General features: G+C 38.0%; 1 protein-coding gene across 2 annotated transcripts; it reads left to right on the plus strand.

Annotated features, from left to right (window-relative positions):
* Positions 1-11,664: 11,664 nt before the first annotated feature.
* eny2 (ENY2 transcription and export complex 2 subunit) lies at positions 11,665-13,646 on the plus strand. 2 transcript variants are annotated; one of them, XM_048154037.1, is made up of 6 exons: positions 11,665-11,754; positions 11,869-11,918; positions 12,608-12,681; positions 13,019-13,089; positions 13,182-13,256; positions 13,387-13,646. In XM_048154037.1, exons 2-6 carry the CDS (start codon positions 11,898-11,900, stop codon positions 13,458-13,460), a joined length of 315 nt encoding a protein of 104 aa, XP_048009994.1. In that variant the 5' UTR covers positions 11,665-11,754; positions 11,869-11,897; the 3' UTR covers positions 13,461-13,646. The 2 variants fall into 2 exon arrangements, with proteins under 2 accessions (XP_048009994.1, XP_048009995.1); XM_048154038.1 differs by lacking the exons at positions 11,665-11,754; positions 11,869-11,918 and adding an exon at positions 12,134-12,314.
* The last annotated feature ends 7,703 nt before the right edge of the window (positions 13,647-21,349 follow it).

The raw sequence follows: 21,349 nt of genomic DNA on the forward strand, positions 1-21,349 counted from the left end.
AAGGTTTCTTCCACCATTAAGGAGCAAAAACATTAAAGACAAATATAAGCCACAGAGATGCTATATCTTTATCAACATCAGAAATCCTGAGTAAACACTATTGATTGTAATCTATGTACTCTCTATCTTCAAAAGCAAATGACTAACCCTCTGTGGTCACTTAGATTGCCCAAGTCTGTACTGAATGTCCATTTAGTGTGAATAAATGACAAGCATATGACCTACTCAATTTAAACTCTTTACGGAACACACAACAATTAATGCCCTACAAGATGCATTTAAAGGGTTAGTTCAACCAAAAGTGAAAATGAAAATCAATCAAGTCATTTATTACTCACCCTCATGTCGTTCTACACCCGTAAGACCTTCGTTAATCTTTGGAACACAAATTAAGATATTTTTGATGAAATCTGATGGCTCAGTGAGGCCTCTATTGTCAGCAATGTCACCGAACCTCTCAAGATCCAGAAAGGTAATAAAAACATATTTAAAACAGTTCACGTTCTACCTTAATATTATAAAGCGACGAGAATAATTTTTGTGTGCCAATTCAAAAAACAAAATAATGACTTTTCAACAATATCTAGTGATGGGCGATTTCAAAACACTGCTTCGGAGTTTTATGAATCTTTTGTTTCGAATCAGTGGTTCGGATCACCAAAGTCATGTGATTTCAGCAGTTTGGCAGTTTGATACGCAATCCGAATCACTGATTCGAAACAAAAGATTCATGTAGCAGCTGACTCTCTCACATACAATTATTTGACTTTATGAACAACTATCAGTCCATAAATAAATAAATAAATATATATATATATATATATATACACGGCATAAATGAGTACACCCTCTCTGAAACTTAAATTCAACAATTACTCTTTACTTAGAAGCAATATTAGAAATGTTCCAGCAAATCTGCTTGATCAGTTACCATGTAAAATTATTCAGAAAAATAAGATTTTCTTATCAAAGTGATAAAATGTTGTTGCAAAAATGAGTACACCCATTTACTAAATAGAGCTAAATAAAGAAAAAATTGGTGTAGACTTAAGGCAATTTTTGATTAAAAGGTAAGTATGATGAACCAAAACATAGAAGACAGAGAAACAGAGAACTAATTTCTTAAAAGTTATATAGTTCACTGAATCATTCTCAGACTTAATACTGACAACAATGGAACCACTTGAGAGAGAACTGTCAGAAGTCTTATTTCTTAGCACAAAAGAGGACAGTGGTACAAGAGGATTACCAAATCATTGTTTTAAGTGTCAAAATATAGTAAAAGTAACACAGAATTTCAAAATCAATGGACATGTGACAAGGCTCCTCAAACAACCAGGCCTTCATTTTAAGCTTTCATTTAGTGATGAGTGACTTTTTAGCTAGACAAAGAGCAGGAGAAATACCAAATAAGTGTCTCAGAGCCAGCAAAAGCTTTGAAAAGAGTGACAGAGTCATTTGCAGCCTGCAGAAATGACATGCATGGTTGTTGTCCACACTAGAACTACCTACTGTAGTCAAAGCACATACTCTGGTTATATATATATATATAGATATATATGTGTGTGTGTGTGTGTGTGTGTGTGTGTGTGTGTGTGTGTGTGTGTGTGTGTGTGTGTGTGTGTGTGTGTGTGTGTGTGTGTGTGTGTGTGTGTGTGTGTGTGTGACCTACAGGTTTTCTTTTCTTACTGACTAAATGTTTTGTGCTCAAGATTTAATTAGATTGAAAGATAAAATATGAATACATTTCTCTCTGGTTTTGTTTGGCAGCTGTAGTACCTTTTATGGTTATTAGAAGAACATTAGAACATTACAATCTAAAAAAAAAAAATCTTTTTAAAGCAGAAGTTAAAATCACAAATTTTAAAATTTAAATAAATATGCACAGACTAAATTTTAATTGGCAAGATGAATCTAAACTCAGTAATTGGCCTACAGTATATTAGCCTTGATTAACCCCATTACAATAGTCCATTTACAGTTACTGCTATCATAAAATACACTTACTTGTAGGTTTAAATAAGGCACATTTAATGTTCAATATCAAATATTTTGGCTAAATGTATATTTTAGTCAGAATTATTGTGCTCCTGTGAAATGCAAGTTATGCACTGAGGAAAACACCATGGGCCCTATTTTAACGATCTAAACGCAAAGTGTAAAGCGCACGGCGCAGGTGCACTCAGGGCGTGTCCAAATCCACTTTTGCTATTTTAACGACGGAAAAACGGTCCGTGCGCCCGGGCGCATTTTTGAAATGGGTTGTCCCTATTCTCTTAATGAGTAATGGGCGTAACGTTCAATAAACCAATCAGAGTGTCATCTCCCATTCCCTTTAAGAGCGAGATGCGCCATTGCGGATTGCTATTTACATGGCGGAATTTGTTGGCGGAAAAGCTGAATGCTTTTCAAGGGAAGAAACCGATCTGCTCGTGCGCGAAGTTAAACGTTTAGTTAGAAGTTAAACGAAGTTAAATTTTTATATTTATGTAGCCTACACAATAATATTCTTTTACACTGTAATCCTTTTGTTTTTAATATTTGGCATGCTTGTGTGATGCGCATCCCTGTGTGTAATAAGCAAAGTCAACGCGCACTGTGGACGCGCCCAGAGGCGCAGTTTCTACCAACGCGCGCTAACAAAAAAATATTGCGCCATTGACTTTAGACTTTAGACCAGGTTTGAGTTGGTCTATGGCGCAGTCTATTTTCAGCTCCTTAAAATAGCAATGCGCCGGCAATGCGCCTGAACACACCTCTTTTTTAGACCAGCACGCCCATGGGCGCACTAACTGGCGCAAATGCATTTACTAATTTAAGGACGTGGCGCTGAACGGGAAAACGCGAACGGCCCCGGACGCAAACTAGCAAACACACTTGCGCTGCGCCTTGCGTCGCATTGCGCCGGGTGTATTATAGGGCCCCATGTCTCAAATGCATAAAATACCACAAAATGTATGCTGTTTCCTATGGTGGATCGATTTGATCCATGATTGACCTCTGGGGCTGCTTAAGAAAAGTGTGCATGTGCAATTATCTTGACTAGGTAAACCGTGAACTTCAGTTACCTTTTATGAAACTGCTTTAGCCCCAACATATTTGTTAGGCTCATTCAAGTCAGGTGTTAGAGTTTAATCCTCACTTTTCTTAGCGTCTTTTATGAAACAGCCCTCTGGTTAGGCTTAGTTGGAAACCTGTTTTGTTTCAACAATTGAACCTCCATGAAGTTTGACGAATTAGTCGCATGAGCCCTCCTGACCTAAGCTCATTTATTACCATCCGAGCCTCCGCCTATAGATCAATCACTGTGGCGACAATAAAGCTTCTCCAAATACTGGCTAAAGATCATCAATAAACCTTTAGTTAAGAGCTTCTCAACGCTCAAACACACTGGACTCTGGTTGGGCTGAAGATCAACACTCTGGTGCTGTTTGAGGAGGCTGGTGCTTATTAGATTGGAGCCTTCAAACCTCTAACCCTAAAGGTCATTTGCTGTATGCATGGTTATTAATTCTCAGGTGAATGCCACAACACACCACATTCACCCTAGATTCAGCCAAGATTTCCCCACCAGTATGTGCACATCCACAAATGTGTAAGCTGGAATGTGCAACATTAGCCGACTGAGCAAGAGGTCTTACAATTATGTATTTGTGTATAATTAGTTTCTTTTGAGACTTCCTGAGTATGCTAGTACCATGTATGTTATTTTAATGAACAGGAAATGACCAGAGGATGTCTTTTATACCAGCTTACTTATATGACCAGAGGACAAATAACTGACAACATGGCATTAAAAGAAGCTATTCAGCTTGCATGTTAATGAACTAATTATCTAGCAATCTGGCTAGTTACAAAACTCACATTTACACAGCATAAGTATCAGAGGACTGCATTCAGCCTAAGTAGCTCTATCTCTTAATGGAAACTCCATTTCAGTTGATGAATTCCTGTAGGGGCTAGTGTTGCCGCCTATCCCATCAACAGTAAGCAGAAGGACATGAGAAATATCCTCAGTCCATCTCTGACACTCCACACAGCTGCATGAAAAATGACATAGCAGCTTGCACACCGGCTACAGTCCAAAGTTGGCTGTTTTTCCAGGCTTTGCCACCCTCCCAAAAGAATCATCCAATATTCAGCCATGATTATGTGAAAGCAAGAATTAGTAGTCATTTGGCACCGACGCCATGATGGAGTCTCACACTGCGGCGTTAGTTGGCATTACCATATGATGGATCTACCATCCAGTATTGGAAAAGCTTTTTTAAAAAGTTTAGCTTGCTAAACTCCAAGAAATTCAATAACTTATAATAGTTGAACTACAGTTAAAAATGAAAATTCTGTAATGAATTACTCACCCTCATGTCGATCCAAACCAGTAAGACTTTCGTTCATCTTTGGAACACAAATGAAGATCTTTTTTATGAAATCTGAGAGCTTTCTGTCCCTCCATAGACAGCTACGTGACTAAAATGTTGACACTTCAAAAACGTTGACCCTTCATAAAAAGATCATAAAACAAATCCATATATGAATTAAGTGGTTTAGTCCAAATTTTCTGAAGAGACTCGATCACTTTATATAATGAACAGATTGACTTTAGGCTTTTATTCACATATAAACATTGACTAGCGTACATTAACAGAAGCTCAACCGAAACTGCTTGACCCGCGAGAACAAACCTCTTACGGAAGCTCAAATGTGCTGCGTAACGCAAAAACGAACCTCGCTGATTCTCGCACGTCAAACAAATGTGCTTGAGCTTCCATTTACCACAACTGATGTGCGAGTTGATGAATGTTTGTGAATAAAAGCCTAAATTCAATCTGTTCATCATATAAAGTGATCATTTCTCCTCAGAAAATTAAACCAACTAAACTATTGAATTATTAGTTATTCATTAGAATAGTTTAGCTAATCATTAGATTAGTTTTACAATCTCTTTATGAACTTTTTGAAGCATTGAAGTTTCAGTTGCGTAGCTGTCTATGGAGGGACAAAATGCTCTCAGATTTCATCTTCATTTGTATTCCAAAGATGAATGAAAGTCTTAAAGGTTTGGAACGACATGAGGTAATTAATTACAATGAGTAATTAATGACAGAATTATCATTTTTGGGTGAACTCACCCTTTAAGCTGCTTATGTATTTGGCTACACTACAAGCTCTGGAAGAAAACACAGCTAACATTTAAGCTAAAATAAAGATGAAAATAGAGATTTCATAGAGATGTTTAAAATAAGGAATTGTCATATTGTGAAATATAAAGTCATAGTTATGACAATTGTGAGATATAAAATCACAAAGTCCAATTTTTATTTCAGAAATGTGCTTCCATATACAGCATTAAAGGATTAGTCCACTTTCAAATAAAATTTTCCTGATAATTTACTCACCCCCATGTCACTGGTGCCGCGTTCGTTCCGTAAGTTGAACAGGGAAGGCGTAGGACTTACGGCGTAAGCTTTTTGAAGAATGCGGAAAGCGGAAGCACGTACAAGGTGATCATTTGTGTTTATAAATCATATACAGTTGTATTTTTTCGAAAATGACCGATCGTTTCGCTAGATAAGACCCTTATTCCTCGTCTGGTATCGTTTAAAGCCCTTTGAAGCTGCACTGAAACTGTAATTTTGACCTTCAACCGTTTGGAGGCCACTATAAGGAGAATAATCCTGGAATGTTTTCATTTCGACTGACGAAAGAAAGACATGAACATCTTGGATGACATGGGGGTGAGTAAATTATCAGGAAAATTTTATTTGAAAGTGGACTAATCCTTTAAACTTGAGAAGATAAATTGATTAAATATAACTAAAACAACATTTTATGGTGTTTTAAAAATAAATACACACCAAAAAGCAGCAAGATGCAGCCTAAAGGCTTGACGGGACCGGAGTCCGTTTCTATTTTACCCTACCACAATGCAATAAGCATTACACAACAAGAGCAGGGATTTCTCCGAGAGCCCTAGAAATGTGACTGATTGGTGTTTTTACATTGTGTAGACATGACTGGAAAAAGTACACAAGCAACCAAAAAAGAGTAAGAGAAGGAACAAAAAAAACAGAAAGAAAACGAGTCTATCATCACCCACATAATCAATTTCGGTTCAGTAACCCCAACACCACAGAGACAGTGAACATATTGACTGATACTGGCAGAGACAACATACATAGACCTAAAAGAGCTCTCACTTCAATTTTAGCTTGGACACATCTGCTATATTGAAGCCCTTAAGCTGTGGTGCTGATGCTGACTGTGTTTAAAATGACCCTCCATGTGATCAACTACTTGGGGCACAAGCTGCCCTCATAAATTCCTTCTTTGCTGCACTGATGTTTGTCATCTCATGATTTATTTGCAGCATTTCTATCGACCACAACAGAGTGGCTTATTTCAAATTCAGTGTCGGCTTACTTCATTAAGCATGCAACAGCGCTGCAGAGCTGCAGGTGGCCGAGCACTAGAGAATCAAAGCAATGTTTCTAACTTAAGCAAGTGTTTCTCCTCAGGTGCTCGCTGAGGGAAACTCATTTGTGGCACTGAGATTAGCTGCCAAGTATATAGATGTGGAGCACATGAGGGACAGACAAACAAACAAACAAACAATATGTTAAGCTACTGTTGAGGTCAAGATTGCTGTGGCAGATGGAGGAATTATGCGATGGGGTTACCCTGGAGTAGCAGGGTTATGGAAAGCATGCTGATTCGCTGTTAATTAAGATCAGGAATTGACGGTCAGTGACAGCCTTGATGCCGGGCTCGAGTACGCAGTGCAGCTTCTCTCGAGGGACGTGCTTCACCGTTGCATCTCAAACGAGATTTCATCAATGGCACAATCACCAATTTCCCACAGCAGCTTATGCATAATTATCAAATGAATGCCACGCATGCTCTGTTCTTCACCGAGTGATTTTGCACCAAACCGGTTTGTCACTGATTAAAGCTGAAGCGAATGAGTGGCTCTGATGAGAAGGACGCATCCTCCACACTTCAACGTTCCCACCTGAGCTCTAAATCTTCAGACTGTCTCTTGTGATCACTACCTCTCTCACGAGAAGATCTCTATTCAACGCTGTCAGGTAATGAGCACAGGCAGAAAGACTTTCATTTATTTCAGTATTCTAATGACAGTTTTGAAATATGACAAATACATTTCTGAGACGTGCAGCAGCTGCTGCGTCAGGAATGACAGAGTGGAATTTTCTTATGCATAACGACGGTTCTGACACATTTTAAAGCTGCTGGAAGCAATTTCTGCAGTATGAGCAAACATAATGACTGTTTCCAAAAAGGTTTCCCAAACAGCCATATGGACCAGGGAATTTCAATTTTGATCAAAGCACATAACTTGCCTGCTGACATCTTTGCTACCAGGCACTTAGTGCTGGACAATTTTTTGTAACCTATGCTGTAAATGACTAATCACTTTGGATCCATAGGAAATTACGTCACGACAACGCTGAATAAATACTACTAAACAGCACTGTTATTGTACTAAATAATACTTTACTATTATTTATATACTATTAACGGTATTAATATTATGAATTAACAGTTTTCATTTTAAATTAAGTTTAATTTTAAGCAAATGTGGTATGTGCTTTTGTCATTTTATTAGTTTATTAATATTTTTATTTAGCTTTAATTTATATATATATTAATTTTCATTTAAATTTAGAGCTGCACAATTCTGGATAAATTGAGAAACTTTCAGAAACTAAGATCACAATTCTGAATGTCAAATAACCTAATTTACTAGAGGTTCTGACAAAATATTAATTGCTGCAGTCTATTTTAATTTTTTTAATTTATTTGAATTAATTATTTTGATGTATGATTCAGTGACTCACTCGTAAATACTTTTGTTTCACTAGCCTACTGGATGAATCAGTGTATTTGAAAGAATCTGTTGAATGAAGATTCAAGGTCAAATACATTTTTTAACACACACTTGTCGCCACCTGGTGGTGAAACAATGTAATCGATAAATGCGTCGTTTTCAGCGCCAAGTTTTTTTTAGAAGCTGATTTGTTCAATTTTCATCGATAACATAAACGTTAGTGTTTATATCTGAACTATAAACTTTCATCTCAGTATTTCTGTGATAATTTGAATATTTGTAACACAGAAATAAAGTGTGGTTGAAAACACTGTGCAGCTGTTAAAACCTACATGACAACTGCTCTCTCAAGACGAACTTTGAAGTAGATCAACTGTAAGACGTAAGGAAATCATGAAACTGCCACACTGACATGTCATTTTTTATTCACTATCTCCTCGTAGCCGGCAGGTACAGCACTCATTTTCACGTGTTTGTGTGTTCTGATTTCACGTGGCGATTGCGCAGCTAAACTTCACAGCAATTTGTTTGCATGTCACTCGTACCGCGTCTGTTTGGGACGGAGCGAGCTTGAGAGTTGTTCATGCAACCGAACTTCATATCTGTTTACATTTTAACGCATTTAAGTGAAACTATCGAGAGTTATACCGAACACATTTTTTCTATCATTAAAACGTACCATCGATAAATATCGATACCGTTTTATCACCCAGGCCTATGCATGCGCTTGACCGGAAGAAGCGGAAACTGTGGCATAATTAAAGTTCTGCTGCTGTCGAGCCGTGTGTTCCCACACAGCAGGAGACTCCATGCGGATCCGCATTCAAGTCGTCAAACCCGCGTGACTGTCACATTCGTTTTGGCGCCGCCCAGAGGATCAGCTCCGCCTCCAGGCGCCGCTGTAAATTCTACTGTCAATCAGCGGATCCTGAGCGGACCCATGTCGGATGCGCGAACGCGTCTTTACTGTAACGGATGTATCAATTTGCGGGTCCCAAACGGACCTACCGCGGAGGTAAGGTTTTAATCATGGATGCGGAGCGGATGCAGCACGGAGCCATGGCGGGTTCGTGATCCGCCTTCATTGTGGACGCCGATACGGGTCCGTTCACGGATACGTTCCAGAAGCCGCGATAGTCCTTTTGCTGTGTGGGTTGCGATCGTCTCTCATTAGCAATTGCTCCAGCTACCTCGTTTAGCTCCCACAGCACTCGGCCCCACTCTGCTTCATAATACAGTAATGTTAATAATCTCATACATGAACATGATTTCTGCCCGAGTCCTATCCCGATTATTTTCCACCGGCTGTGAGGTGAAGACGAGATCTCCCAAGATTCCGCACTCAAACTCGGCATCATCAAGCTAAACCTTTGTTTTGAATAGGTGACCTCTAGTGGTGAAATTCTACATACTGTGCCTTTAACAAACATCTTCTATAGTTTTAGCTGTTAATCAATAACAACTTTGTAAAAATTTAAATATAAAATAAAATATAAAAATATAAATATCACACTTTAAAGAGTCTTTCAACAAAAATTAGTAGCCAGCAACCAGGGGGAGGTGACAAAAAAAGGTAACTGCAATGGGTTTAAACAGAATGATCCAATTACTATGTGTTCTATATGTGTCAATATGGACATATAGATAAGAAATGATCTTTTTTACAATTAAAAAACAAATATCTTAATAGCAGGAAGTTTCTTTTTACATTTGATACTCTTAAAGAGTATTAGTCAGCATGCAATGGTGATGTTTTCTGAATAATGGCAAGCAAGATCACAATTTCTCTTTCTTTTTGCGTCTTTCACTCTGACGTCTTGATTATATAACAAAGGCAAATGGCCCCGGTTCATGACAAATTAAATGGCGGCTGTGAAGTTGCCAGGCATTAGCAGCTGTAAGTGGAGGATCGAGTGCCGCACCAGGCTGTAGAGAAGAGAGATTGTGAATCACCATGTCTCTTTCCATAAAACACCACCTGGAGAAACTTCCTGAAACAATTAAGCTGTTTTTAATGATTCTTTTAACCCCTAAAAAAAGGCCTATGACCAATACGCCATTTTCCTAAGGCTTAACATTTATGGTTTTCCTGTAAACCATTAAAGCCAGAGTTTTTAGTGGTTTAAAGATGTTATTTAGCCAGTGAGTAACTTCAGCACAGATGCGGCTCATACTGTTCATCCATGGAGAATCTCGATTAAATATGCCAGTACATTCCTCTGCTAAGGCATGTCTCATCTGCTCTCTTCACTTCACTGGTAATGGATGGCGAATGATAAAATTAGCCTAAAAGAAACAGGCAAAAGAGGATGTTTTGACTGCTCACCTCCTATCACTTACACAACTTTGAATTTGTATCTCAGAGCATTAATAACACTGTCAGATTATGTTCCGCAACTCATATTTCAACAGTTAATTACTTATTTCAAGAACGTATCATTGCAACGTATCTGAAGTTAAGCTGAAAGGAGACTAAATAAAGAACAGTCTTTATAAATACCTCAGACTGACAGTTAACAAGCAATTTCTGGATTTCACATGAGTACGATCAATCTTACCATCCTTTTCTCTCCTTTAAAGACACACTATAACAGACCTTTTCATCCATCAATCACTCTGTCAGACCAGGACGTTTCCACTTGAGTGCTCACCCGTCCCTCAATCGTATAGCCTCAGTTCATGACTTTAACACACATACCGGTCAGTATTGATAAAAATCAACACACAATGTCTGGAAAGTGTTAACGACAAATGTTATGAACCCTAGCCCATTCAGCAAAGAGCTTGCAATGCTTAGAAATCAGTAAATCAAAGGCAATTAAAAATCATGAGGCATCCAAAAGCTCAGTAGAGTGTTTAATTAAACCAGAGATGAGCAAATCCATGGTAATAGACTGTCATGGGGTCTTCAAATTAAGCATAATAAGACCCCTTAAAAATCACAATGCCACACGTTTTAGCAGTTTATGAAACCCCCGTGGTTTAATTAGCTGATGTGGGTGGAAATTATAATTTAGATAATTGTAATACTTTTTGTCTAACCACGGTCCTAGAACTGAGAAAGTTATACTGTAATTATAAAGCAGACTTGAAGAGCAAGAACTGATGTCCAATTATATGTTATATATATATATCAGGTTCTGCTTGGCATAAATAGTCCAGACTAACCAATATGTATCCGTGAAATAAATGTTTCTACCTGAGACTGACTTAATCTGTACCACAGGTGTTCTGTCTGCATCAAACAGCCAGTCAGGATGACTTCTTCTGCCTCACTGAAAGGCTTCTGGCTGCTGCTGTAGCCTAAAATAGTCATTCTGTGAAACAAGGTGCATGGAAGCAGAAAACCACGATAGAGAAGGAAACATTTGTTGGGGAACTTTTAACTTTATTTAAACTGATATGAATTAAGAGTGACCAGCACATCATTAAAATTGTTATTTAGAATAATGTGAAAAAAGTGGGTGATATGAGGGGGAGACATTTTTGTTTTGGGATAAACTTTAAAACTTCCTCTTCAAGCTACTGGAATGCTTCGAATTTTTGTCCAAAGTGGCATGGCAGATGAAACAGACCATAAATACAGACCTCACCAATTCTCTGCCAACATTACTCTGGTTCATTCATGAGTGCTCAATCATCCTTGGTCTCAATCACCAAATAAATATCTTTACCACATGCAGTTGGGAGAATTTATGAGCAAAGCTTAATACAGAAAGAGCCACATAACTCAGCCTAATGTGCTATTTTACATAATTAAGGCATCACATGATATTCTTCTCGATTTTTAACCTGGTCTAACCCGAAGCGGACACTTGACCAAACACCGTGGATTTTGTATCGCATTCTCTATGACACATCGCCATCTTGTGGTGTAGGACTCCTTCATAAAAAGCAAGGAAAATGTAAATATTAATTTGTTCTCAACGAGTCTAAAATTACATTAAAATACACTTAAGCGTAATTCAACTTTCAGAAAAGTTTGCCTTAAGTTCTTGATGTATGTGTGGTAATTGTAGTGCTGGTTCAGACGTGCAGGCCTAAGGCCATGGATTGCTCTTCGTGGCAGGTAAGACCAATAAATAGATATGAAGAATAGATTAATTGACTAATATGACTTGTACCATGGACATTTTAGCTCTTTCTCCACATATGTTTGGATAACTACGGCGTATTTTTAATTACAAGCACACTATTATAACGACAGTTAAAATGAGAGAGTATTTTAGTATGTATTCAAAAACATGTACCGCCCAGGTCTTCTTGGAGGTAAATCATTCAAGTTGAGAACGCCATTCACATTGCAATTGCATAGGAACCATTAAGTAGGAAGGAACCTTCCGCCGATCCTCGTGTTTCTGTGGGGAAGCTAAACGGTGTGCGGAACGGCCGGCTACAAACAACAGCAGAGAGAGGTCCGCGTACACGCCGATGAGAACATTATGCTTATTTTCATCAGTATTTGGTACGTTTGTTAAACAATATTAAGTTATAATTGCAACAACGTTAACTGGATATGCCACAGGCCATAAAAAGGTCCACCTGTGTTCGTTAACATAACACAAAAATGCACATTAGTTCATCTGATAAAAATGTGTTTCCCCCAAAATCCGGCTAGATGTCTTGTTTGTTCATGCTTAGTGTAAAAATGGGGCGTGAAATGTGTTTTGGTAGTGGGCAAGACAACCGTTGTCTATGGCACCCTCATTACGAGCTCGATGTCACGTCACGTTTCATCATCTTCACTTCTTATTTCAGATTAATATGAGTAAAGAATCACAAATGAGGGCCGCCATTAACCAGAAGTTAATTGAAATGGGTGAGAGGGAGAGGTAAGTGCCTATAATCCTCATGTTTCCCCATGGACTGGGTCTAAACACCTATAAAGTTGCGTACTTGTACAACATTTTTGGGCATCATAGTCTCAAACACTAGTGATTTGCCTACATGGACATACGTTATTGAAATTTATGAAATCTTTCATTTTTCTCTACTGTATTTGGTTTGGTTACAAATTGCTCTTTGTGAGTAGTCACAAATGACTGGAAAAGTCGTGGAATGGGAACCCTGTAGATGGCATTTATTGTAGAAATGGTGTTTAGTAGACTCATCCCATACTGGCTGTATTTTATCTATGATTCTCATTGTCTTTGTTTGCTTTTTGATCAGGTTAAAGGAGTTGCTTCGAGCCAAGCTCATCGAGTGTGGTTGGAGAGATCAGCTCAAAGCACTCTGCAAAGGTAAGAACACTAGTCTGATCTCTCTCAAATCATTGCATATGTTCCAAGGTTGTTTTGTAAAGCAGCATCATTGTTTTTTGTTTGTTATGCAGAGGTGATCAAGGAGAAAGGTATAGAGAATGTTACTGTAGAGGACTTGGTTGCTGGAGTTACCCCCAAAGGAAGAGGTAGGCCGTACTTAACTGTACATCCCACAATTATTATTTTTTTTTTTTGTTTAAACCATTTGGGTGTTAACAAGTATTGCCAAAGATGAAAAATGAATATCATTAATAATAACTCTCTTGTGTTCCTCAGCCCTGGTGCCTGACAGTGTAAAGAAGGAGCTGCTGCAGAGAATAAGAGCCTTCCTAGCTCAGCACTCGACATGATGCTCAGTATATCTGAAAATACTCTGAGAGTATCTGTCATTTTTATATTGACATTATGCCAATAGCAATGCCAGAATGCTATAATAAGTTAAACAGTTTCATGGTGGAATTTCATTCTTCTATGTTTTTTTTTTTTTTGTTGTTTTTTGTTACTGCCAATAAAGGTTGATCATGTTTGTACATAAACAGTATTATTTTTACAGCTTGAATAATTGAACCTGTTAACTGTCACCCCCCTTTTTGAGCATAGATCTGAACTTAAAGGGTTAGTTCACCCAAAAATGAAAATTCTGTAATTTATTTATACCCTCATGCCGTTCCACATCCGTAAGACCTTCATTAAACTTCGGAACACAAATTAAGATATTTTAGTTGAAATCCAATTGCTCAGTGAGGCCTGCATAGGGAGCAATGACATTTCCTCTTTCAAGATCCATAAAGGTACTAAAAACATATTTAAATCAGTTCATGTGAGTACAGTGGTTCAATATTAATATTATAAACGATGAGAATATTTTTGGAGTGGCAAAAACAAAACTTTTTTTTTTGGCGCACCAAAATATTCTCGTCGCTCCGAAAATTAACGAAGGTCTTACGGGTGTGGAATGGCATGAGGGTAAGTAATAAATGACAGAATTTTCACTTTTGGGTGAACTAACCCTTTAAATGGTTATAAAAGTTTACTGCAAATGTACTGAACTTATAATAAATAAATAAATAATAATAATAATTAAAAAAAAAAAAATAAAAAAAAAAAATATATATATATATATATATATACACACACACACATATACAAAATGTATATTTCACAAAATAATTTTGACTTTAAAGCTCTGAGTATACTTTATTTTTTTTATGCGTATGCTAGTTTATGTGCACAGCCTTGCAAAGTATACTTCAATTGATTGGTACGCATACACAGGCATGTGCGCAGTTTTGCCATGAATTAGAACCCAAGTAAACATATTTGTATTCTTTCATGCTAGAGTTGCACAAATGAGGGTACTTTCTAACCTCTTCACACAATCTGTCATCTATATAGGCCTCCACTGTCATTGTAGCTTGCATGTGTTCCGGTCTGTTCTGTTTATGCAGTTTTTCTTCAACTACCTTGTGAATCGACGCCCCCCCCCCCCCCCAGGGCACAGTTGCCACCTTGTGGATAAACTAATTACTGCCAAAAAAAAATTTAATTGCGCATGTGCGACCTGCGCGTACAAGTACAAAAATCTGGCGGTGCGCATACAGTGCGCTTATACTCTTCTGATGAAATTCATGTCACGCACACTGTATGCTGACCCTCGCGCATGCGTAAAAAGTGAACTATACTTTGGGCTTCAAATTATTAGAAAATCAAAGTCATGTCTAACCAAGTTGTATTCCAAATATGGAGTGGATATCACAAAAATTGAGCCCACATGAAAGGATTTAAATGCTGTTTTCATGGTATTATGAAATTCAAAATGTTTTCACAGGATAAATTTTGAGTGTTTAAGCTTTTGAATCATTTCTAATTTATGAGGATTTCTATAATATGTGATGGGGCAATAAATAAAGTGTACCACGTGTCCTGCTCCCGGGACTGACAGTTAACAGGCTATGTATTACCTTATCTCTGTATTTAATTAATATATTCATTTGGTGTTTTTCCAAAAGTTAGTCTAGTACAGTATACAGAAACCCTCATTCTGCAGTGCTTTCACCAACACACCACTGCCCTCTTCTGGGCAAGCCTAGATACCTAATGATTAACCTCTAATAACCATCATGATTTTAAACAATTCTATGAATTCTCCTAGCCTGTTGCACAAGACGATACCAATCTTTATCAATGAAAAAGAAAAAGGGCCTATTAAGATATTGTGGTGCAGTACAGATATGTGTCGTGACACACTGAGCTGTGCTTTCTTTCAGATATATCTGTCTAGAAGAGGCTAAAGTAATCAAATTTGCACCAAACTGATAATCATTTATGTCAACATAAATTAAATACATGATCGATATGCTGTTTGATAAATTACTGCAAAAATGTGTTGTTTTAAGAAGATCCAATTTTTGTCATTTCTGTGTCTAGGTCAAGAATAGGAATCTCAGGAATAATAGTGAAGTATTAAAGCAGCTGCGCCAATAGCTAATTGAGCCAGAGTTTGAGGTGGAGACGGATGGTACCCTTCTGTATCTAAAAAGTCAAGACATTAAAACTTCAAAAGTAAACTAAAAATTAAATAAAACAAATAGCCTTAAAAGCAAAAACACATAATAGGATGGAATATGAAATAACATTTTGATGTGGTAAGATTAACTAAGCTATCCAAAGTAAATGCTATTTTTTCAGTTGTAAACGTCTATTTTGTTGTAAATGGTTTTCATGGTTTTCCTCATTTCAAATGAATGAGCCTTTTTTTTTTTTCAAACTATTCAATGAAATATCAAAGTAAAAGTCACTAAATAAAACTGTAACCACAAACCAAACTTAATACTAAAATCATTTAATGCCAGTTTGAATGTGTTTCATTTGAATTTCAAGTCCTGTTTTAGGCATCAACATAATTTAGACTAATTAATATCAAAACAAAATCCTTCCAGTTATTGGTCTACTGAAGCCACCTCTTTATCCCAATCAAATTAAATTAAATATTCTGCATGCTTTCCAATTCCAAAAATCTCTCATAAAATGGAACATGTTCATGTTATATTAGCATAATAAAAACCAAAACCTCCTAATATTTACTGAAGAGAACACAGTCTGGAAATCTCAATGTTTAAAGGGATAGTTCACCCAAAAATGATTGAAGTATATGCGCGAGACATCACTGCCGTTGTCAGAGCGCGATCAGACCTCACGAATCGAGTGATGAATGCCATAGTGGTGTATTAGAGGTAAAAAATGATATAAATACTGTTCGGTTTCTCTCACAAACCGATCGTTTCGTTTCTAAGGACATCAATGTGTCGTCACGAGCCGCAGGGTTTAATTTGGATTTGTCTACCGTGTTTTATTTACTCTTATAGTCCAAGTTCCCGCTGACTTGCATTGTACCATTGACAGACGGCAGCGGTTGGAGTTAAAAATCATCAATTGTGTTCTACTGAAGAAACAAAGTCACCTACATCTTGGATGCGCTGGGGGTAAGCAGATAAACATCAAATTTTCATTTTTGGGTGAACTATCCCTTTAAGATGAAAACAAAAAAATATTAATTTTTGTCATAGATTTAAAATGACAAATTGCATAACCCTGATTTTAAAATTTCACAGAGCACACTAACCACAAAAGACAATTTCAATCCTACAGCTTTGTAATTTTAGTTTTGTCATCAAATCAAGAATAGACATAAAATACATATCAGATTTCTAGAGCACTTTTTGGCTTTCTCAGGGTGTGTGCTAAAATCAACTGATTTTTTTTTTCTTTTTCCTTTTCTTTTTCTGAATTTATGAAGTTAAAACTCAGGATTCAGCTCTTGTGGAGCTTACAGTTCAAGTCTACATCTGCATGGGTGTGCATCTTGCTCGCTCTGAGAATGAGTAAGGACAAAATTGGAGGTCTGCCTCAGGTCTAAGAAGGTTTAAACGTATTTGCACCCTGTTGTGCCTCCAGGGAACTTTTTTCCACCAGCTAATGAGACTCTAGAGCAAGGTCCACTCTGTTATTTCTGGCATGCGCCTGCCGGTCAAACAGGCATCATTCTCTCTCTCTCTCTCTCTCTCTCTCTCTTTTCCTTATTTCTTTTCCCAGTAGTCCACTGCAAATTACATATAAGAGGAAATACATCATCCCTTTTAATTTAAGTGCCAAGCTGAGGTCTGCCAAAGTTAACACAAGGAAATCTTAGGTATAGTGCTCGGCAAAGGTGTATAAAGATTCATTGAGAGTGACTTCACATTTCTCTTGTTTATCCCATGATGGCAACTTTTAAATCCATGGCAGCTATGGAAGGAATGTTGTCAAAGTGCAGATTTATTTATTTATTATCATCAGAATCTGCTGTAACTGAAGTTAGATATGAGCAGGGTTATTATAGTTTAATAAAATGAAAAACTAAAATCTTAAAAAAAACATTTTCATTACTTGAAATAAACTTTAACTCAAATCTTATAAAAAATAAATGTAAAAAATGATTATAATTAAAGTCGGCATAAAACGGAAGTTGCGATGGTCTCTTCTTCCCTATATTGTGATCTGACTCTGAGTGCAACGGCTTCTCAAACAAGAAGAAATGTAGGGCAGGACTTGATTTTGTGTATTGGGAATTTTTTGGATAGTTACACTCTCTTGTGATTGACAGGTTGTCCCGCCCCGCACCAGTAAATGTCATCAAAGAAGACAAGAGATGTCACTGTAACAGGGAGATTATAAGGGCACATGGATTTTAGAAAAATAATGTTGTGCACATTAATAATTTATAATAAATACTGCAATATTCCATAAAAAAGAAATTATGATTTCATAGTGATTTTGAGCCAGTTGCCACAGCATTTCTCATTTTCATTTAGTTTAAATTGATGCACTAAAATAACTAAAACTGAAATAAAAAACGTCAGAGCACCAGCTCAGTATTGGCCGACGCTATTCAAGTGAGTACCACGACGCATGTGTGCGATGCTGACGCAGGAGCTGACCAATAATGAGTCGGCGTTCTGACGTAGAACCTGGAAGCGCTGCACTGTGTTTACTATGTGATCCGCATGAGAATGACATGGAAGAGAAGAAATTGTTGAATAAAGTCATTATTTTTGTTTCGTTTTTGCGCACAAAAAGTATTCTCGTCACTTCATAACATTAAGGTTGAACCACTGTAGTCACATGGACTATTTTAACGATGCGTTTACTATCTTTCTGTGCCTTGAACGTGGTAATTGTGTTGCAGTCTATCGAAGGACAGAAGGCTCTTGGATTTCATCAAAAATATCTTAATTTGTGTTCCGAAGGTGAATTAAAGTCTTACGGGTTTGGAATGACATGAGCGTGAGTAATTAATGACAGGATTTTCATTTTTAGGTGAACATTTTTGTGCGATAATGAAACTTCTGTCATGATTTACATGCCCTCATGTCATTCCAAACCTGTATGACATTCTTTTTTGGAACAAATGTCTTAGGTTTGTTTTGGACCCTATTTACTTTCATTGCATAGACAAAAACAGGAAAAAGCCATGTTTGGAATGACATGAGGATATTTCCTGACTCTAAAGCCTCAACTGTGGGTTTTTACCCACCGCCGCTGCAATTGGATAGCGCGTTTCCATGTGTGGCTCTCTCGGGCCCTCCTCTTATGATAGGAAACACAAGCAGAGAGCATTTCTCTGGTGGACGGAGCTGCAGAGAGGCCCCCGAGCGGGCCAGACACCGCTGCAGGGGCTTCTGGCACACCCTGGCAGCAGAATGGTTTCAGTTAAGAATTTCAGTAATCACTTTTAGGAGCGTAATATATAGCTGACCTTTGGCAGCGACACACGACCCCCACTCCCCCGGCGATTTGATCAAAGGAGGCGGCGGTGGCTGTGCAAACAGTGCTATCAGTGAACTCCAATGGATTTACTGCCTGCTTCTTCTCTCTTGTCTCGGCCCGAGCTGTGTTGCTGATACACGGAGGGAGAAGGGTTTCATCTTACAGGATCTCGCCCTCCCCGCTTGAATTTACAGCCCCGATCGGGACCCCACCAACGACACCCCAGCCATCCCGAGCCGTCCGCCTCTCTCATCAACCCCAGCCGTTTCCTTGTGGGAACTTGGAACACACATGTGCTGTTGCACGGGCCACAGACTTAATGCTAGGTTAAAGAGGAAGAATCCCAACAGGAAAAGAGAGAAAGAACAAGAATGAGAGAGTGGGAAAAAGAATGGCCGTTAATCATGTCTTGAAAAGCCCCGCTGCAGGAGGGAGAGAGAGTGCATGACCTGTGTATCGCAGCAACTGGCCAGCCCAAGATCTGGCATGGAACCAGGTGTTATGCAAACCACTCATAACAGAAAGAACTTCATTAACTACACAGAAGAGAGACGAACAAGGGTGTATGACTCTCAGACAGTTATGTTCATATCCACCTGTGTTTACAAAAGTACGTCAAAGATGGCATAACTAGAAATACGTTTTGTTATTTGTACGTTTTGAAATAAAATTTGTTATAAAAATATAGAAATATCTTGATTTTAGTTGTTTTAGCTTATTTTAATGTTTGTTTTTTTCTTATTTTAAATCTTGAGGCGCCCTTGGAAGTTTGTTCCGGCCCCCTGGTTAAGAACCACTGAATTATATCTCTTTTAGCGAAAATGTGATGTTGAACCAATCTTAATGTGAATATTATTATGCAACCTGAATTCCGGAAATGTTGGGACGTTTTTTACATTTGAATAAAATGAAAACTAAAAGATTTTCAAATCACATGAGCTAATAATTTATTCACAATAGAACATAGATAACATAAATGTTTAAACTGAGAAATTTTACAATTTTATGCACAAAATTAGCTCATTTCAAATTTGATGCCTGCTACAGGTCTCAAAATAGTTGGGACGGGAGCATGTTTACCATGGTGTAGCATCTCCTCTTCTTTTCAAAATAGTGTGAAGACGTCTGAGCATCAAGGTTATGAGTTTCTGGAGCTTTGGTGTTGAAATTTGGTCCCATTCATGCCTGATATAGGTTTCCAGCTGCTGAAGGGTTCGCGGTCGTCTTTGACGTATTTTCAGTTTAATGATGCGCCAAATGTTCTCTATAGCTGAAAGATCTGGACTGCAGGCAGGCCAATTCAGCACCTGGACTCTTCTACGATGAAGCCATGCTGTTGTCATAGCTTCTGCATGTGGTTTTGCATTGTCCTGCTGAAATACACAAGGCCTTCCCTGAAATAGACATCGTCTGGAGGGGAGCATATGTTGCTCTAAAACCTTTATATACCTTTCAGCATTCATAGTGCCTTCCAAAACATTCAAGCTGTCCATACAGTATGCAATTATGCACCCCCATACCATCAGAGATGCTGGCTTTTGAACTGAATGCTGATAACACGCTGGAAGGTCTCGCTCCTCTTTAGCCCGGAGGACACGGCATCCGTGATTTCCAACAAGAATGTCAAATTTGGACTTGTCTGACCATAGAATACTTTTCCACTTTGGAACAGTCCATTTTAAATGAGCCTTGGCCCACAGGACATGACGGCGCTTCTGGACCATGTTCACATATGGCTTCCTTTTTGCGTGACAGAGCTTTAGTTGGCATCTGCAGATGGCACGGTGGATTGTGTTTACCGACAATGGGTTCTGGAAGTATTCCTGGGCCCATTTAGTAATGTCATTGACACAATCATGCCGATGAGATGCAGTGTCGTCTGAGGGCCTGAAGAACACGGGCATCCAATAAAGTTCTTCAGCCTTGTCCCTTACGCACAAGATTTCTCCAGTTTCTCTGAATCTTTTGGTGATGTTATGCACTGTAGATGATGAGATTTGCAAAGCCTTTGCAATTTGACGTTGAGGAACATTGTTTTTAAAGTTCCACTATCCCTATTTTTTACACACTCTTTCACAGATTGGAGAGCCTCAGCCCATCTTTACTTCTGAGAGACTCTGCGTAAGACATCCCTTTATAGTTAATCATGTTACAGACCTGATATCAGTTAACTTAATTAGTTACTAGATGTTCTCCCAGCTGAATCTTTTCAAAATTTCTTGCTTTTTCAGCCATTTGTTGCCTGCCCCCGTGCCAACTTTTTTTGAGACTTCTAGCAGACATCCAATTTGAAATGAGCTCATTTAGTGGATAAAAGTGTAAAATTTCTCAGTTTAAACATCTGTTATGTTATCTATGTTCTATTGTGAATAAAATATTGTCTCATGTGATTTGAAAGTCTTTTAGCTTTCATTTTATTCAAATTTAAAAAACA

This window comes from Megalobrama amblycephala, linkage group LG13 (assembly GCF_018812025.1).
Source record: "Megalobrama amblycephala isolate DHTTF-2021 linkage group LG13, ASM1881202v1, whole genome shotgun sequence".
Taxonomy (NCBI): Eukaryota; Metazoa; Chordata; class Actinopteri; order Cypriniformes; family Xenocyprididae; genus Megalobrama; species Megalobrama amblycephala.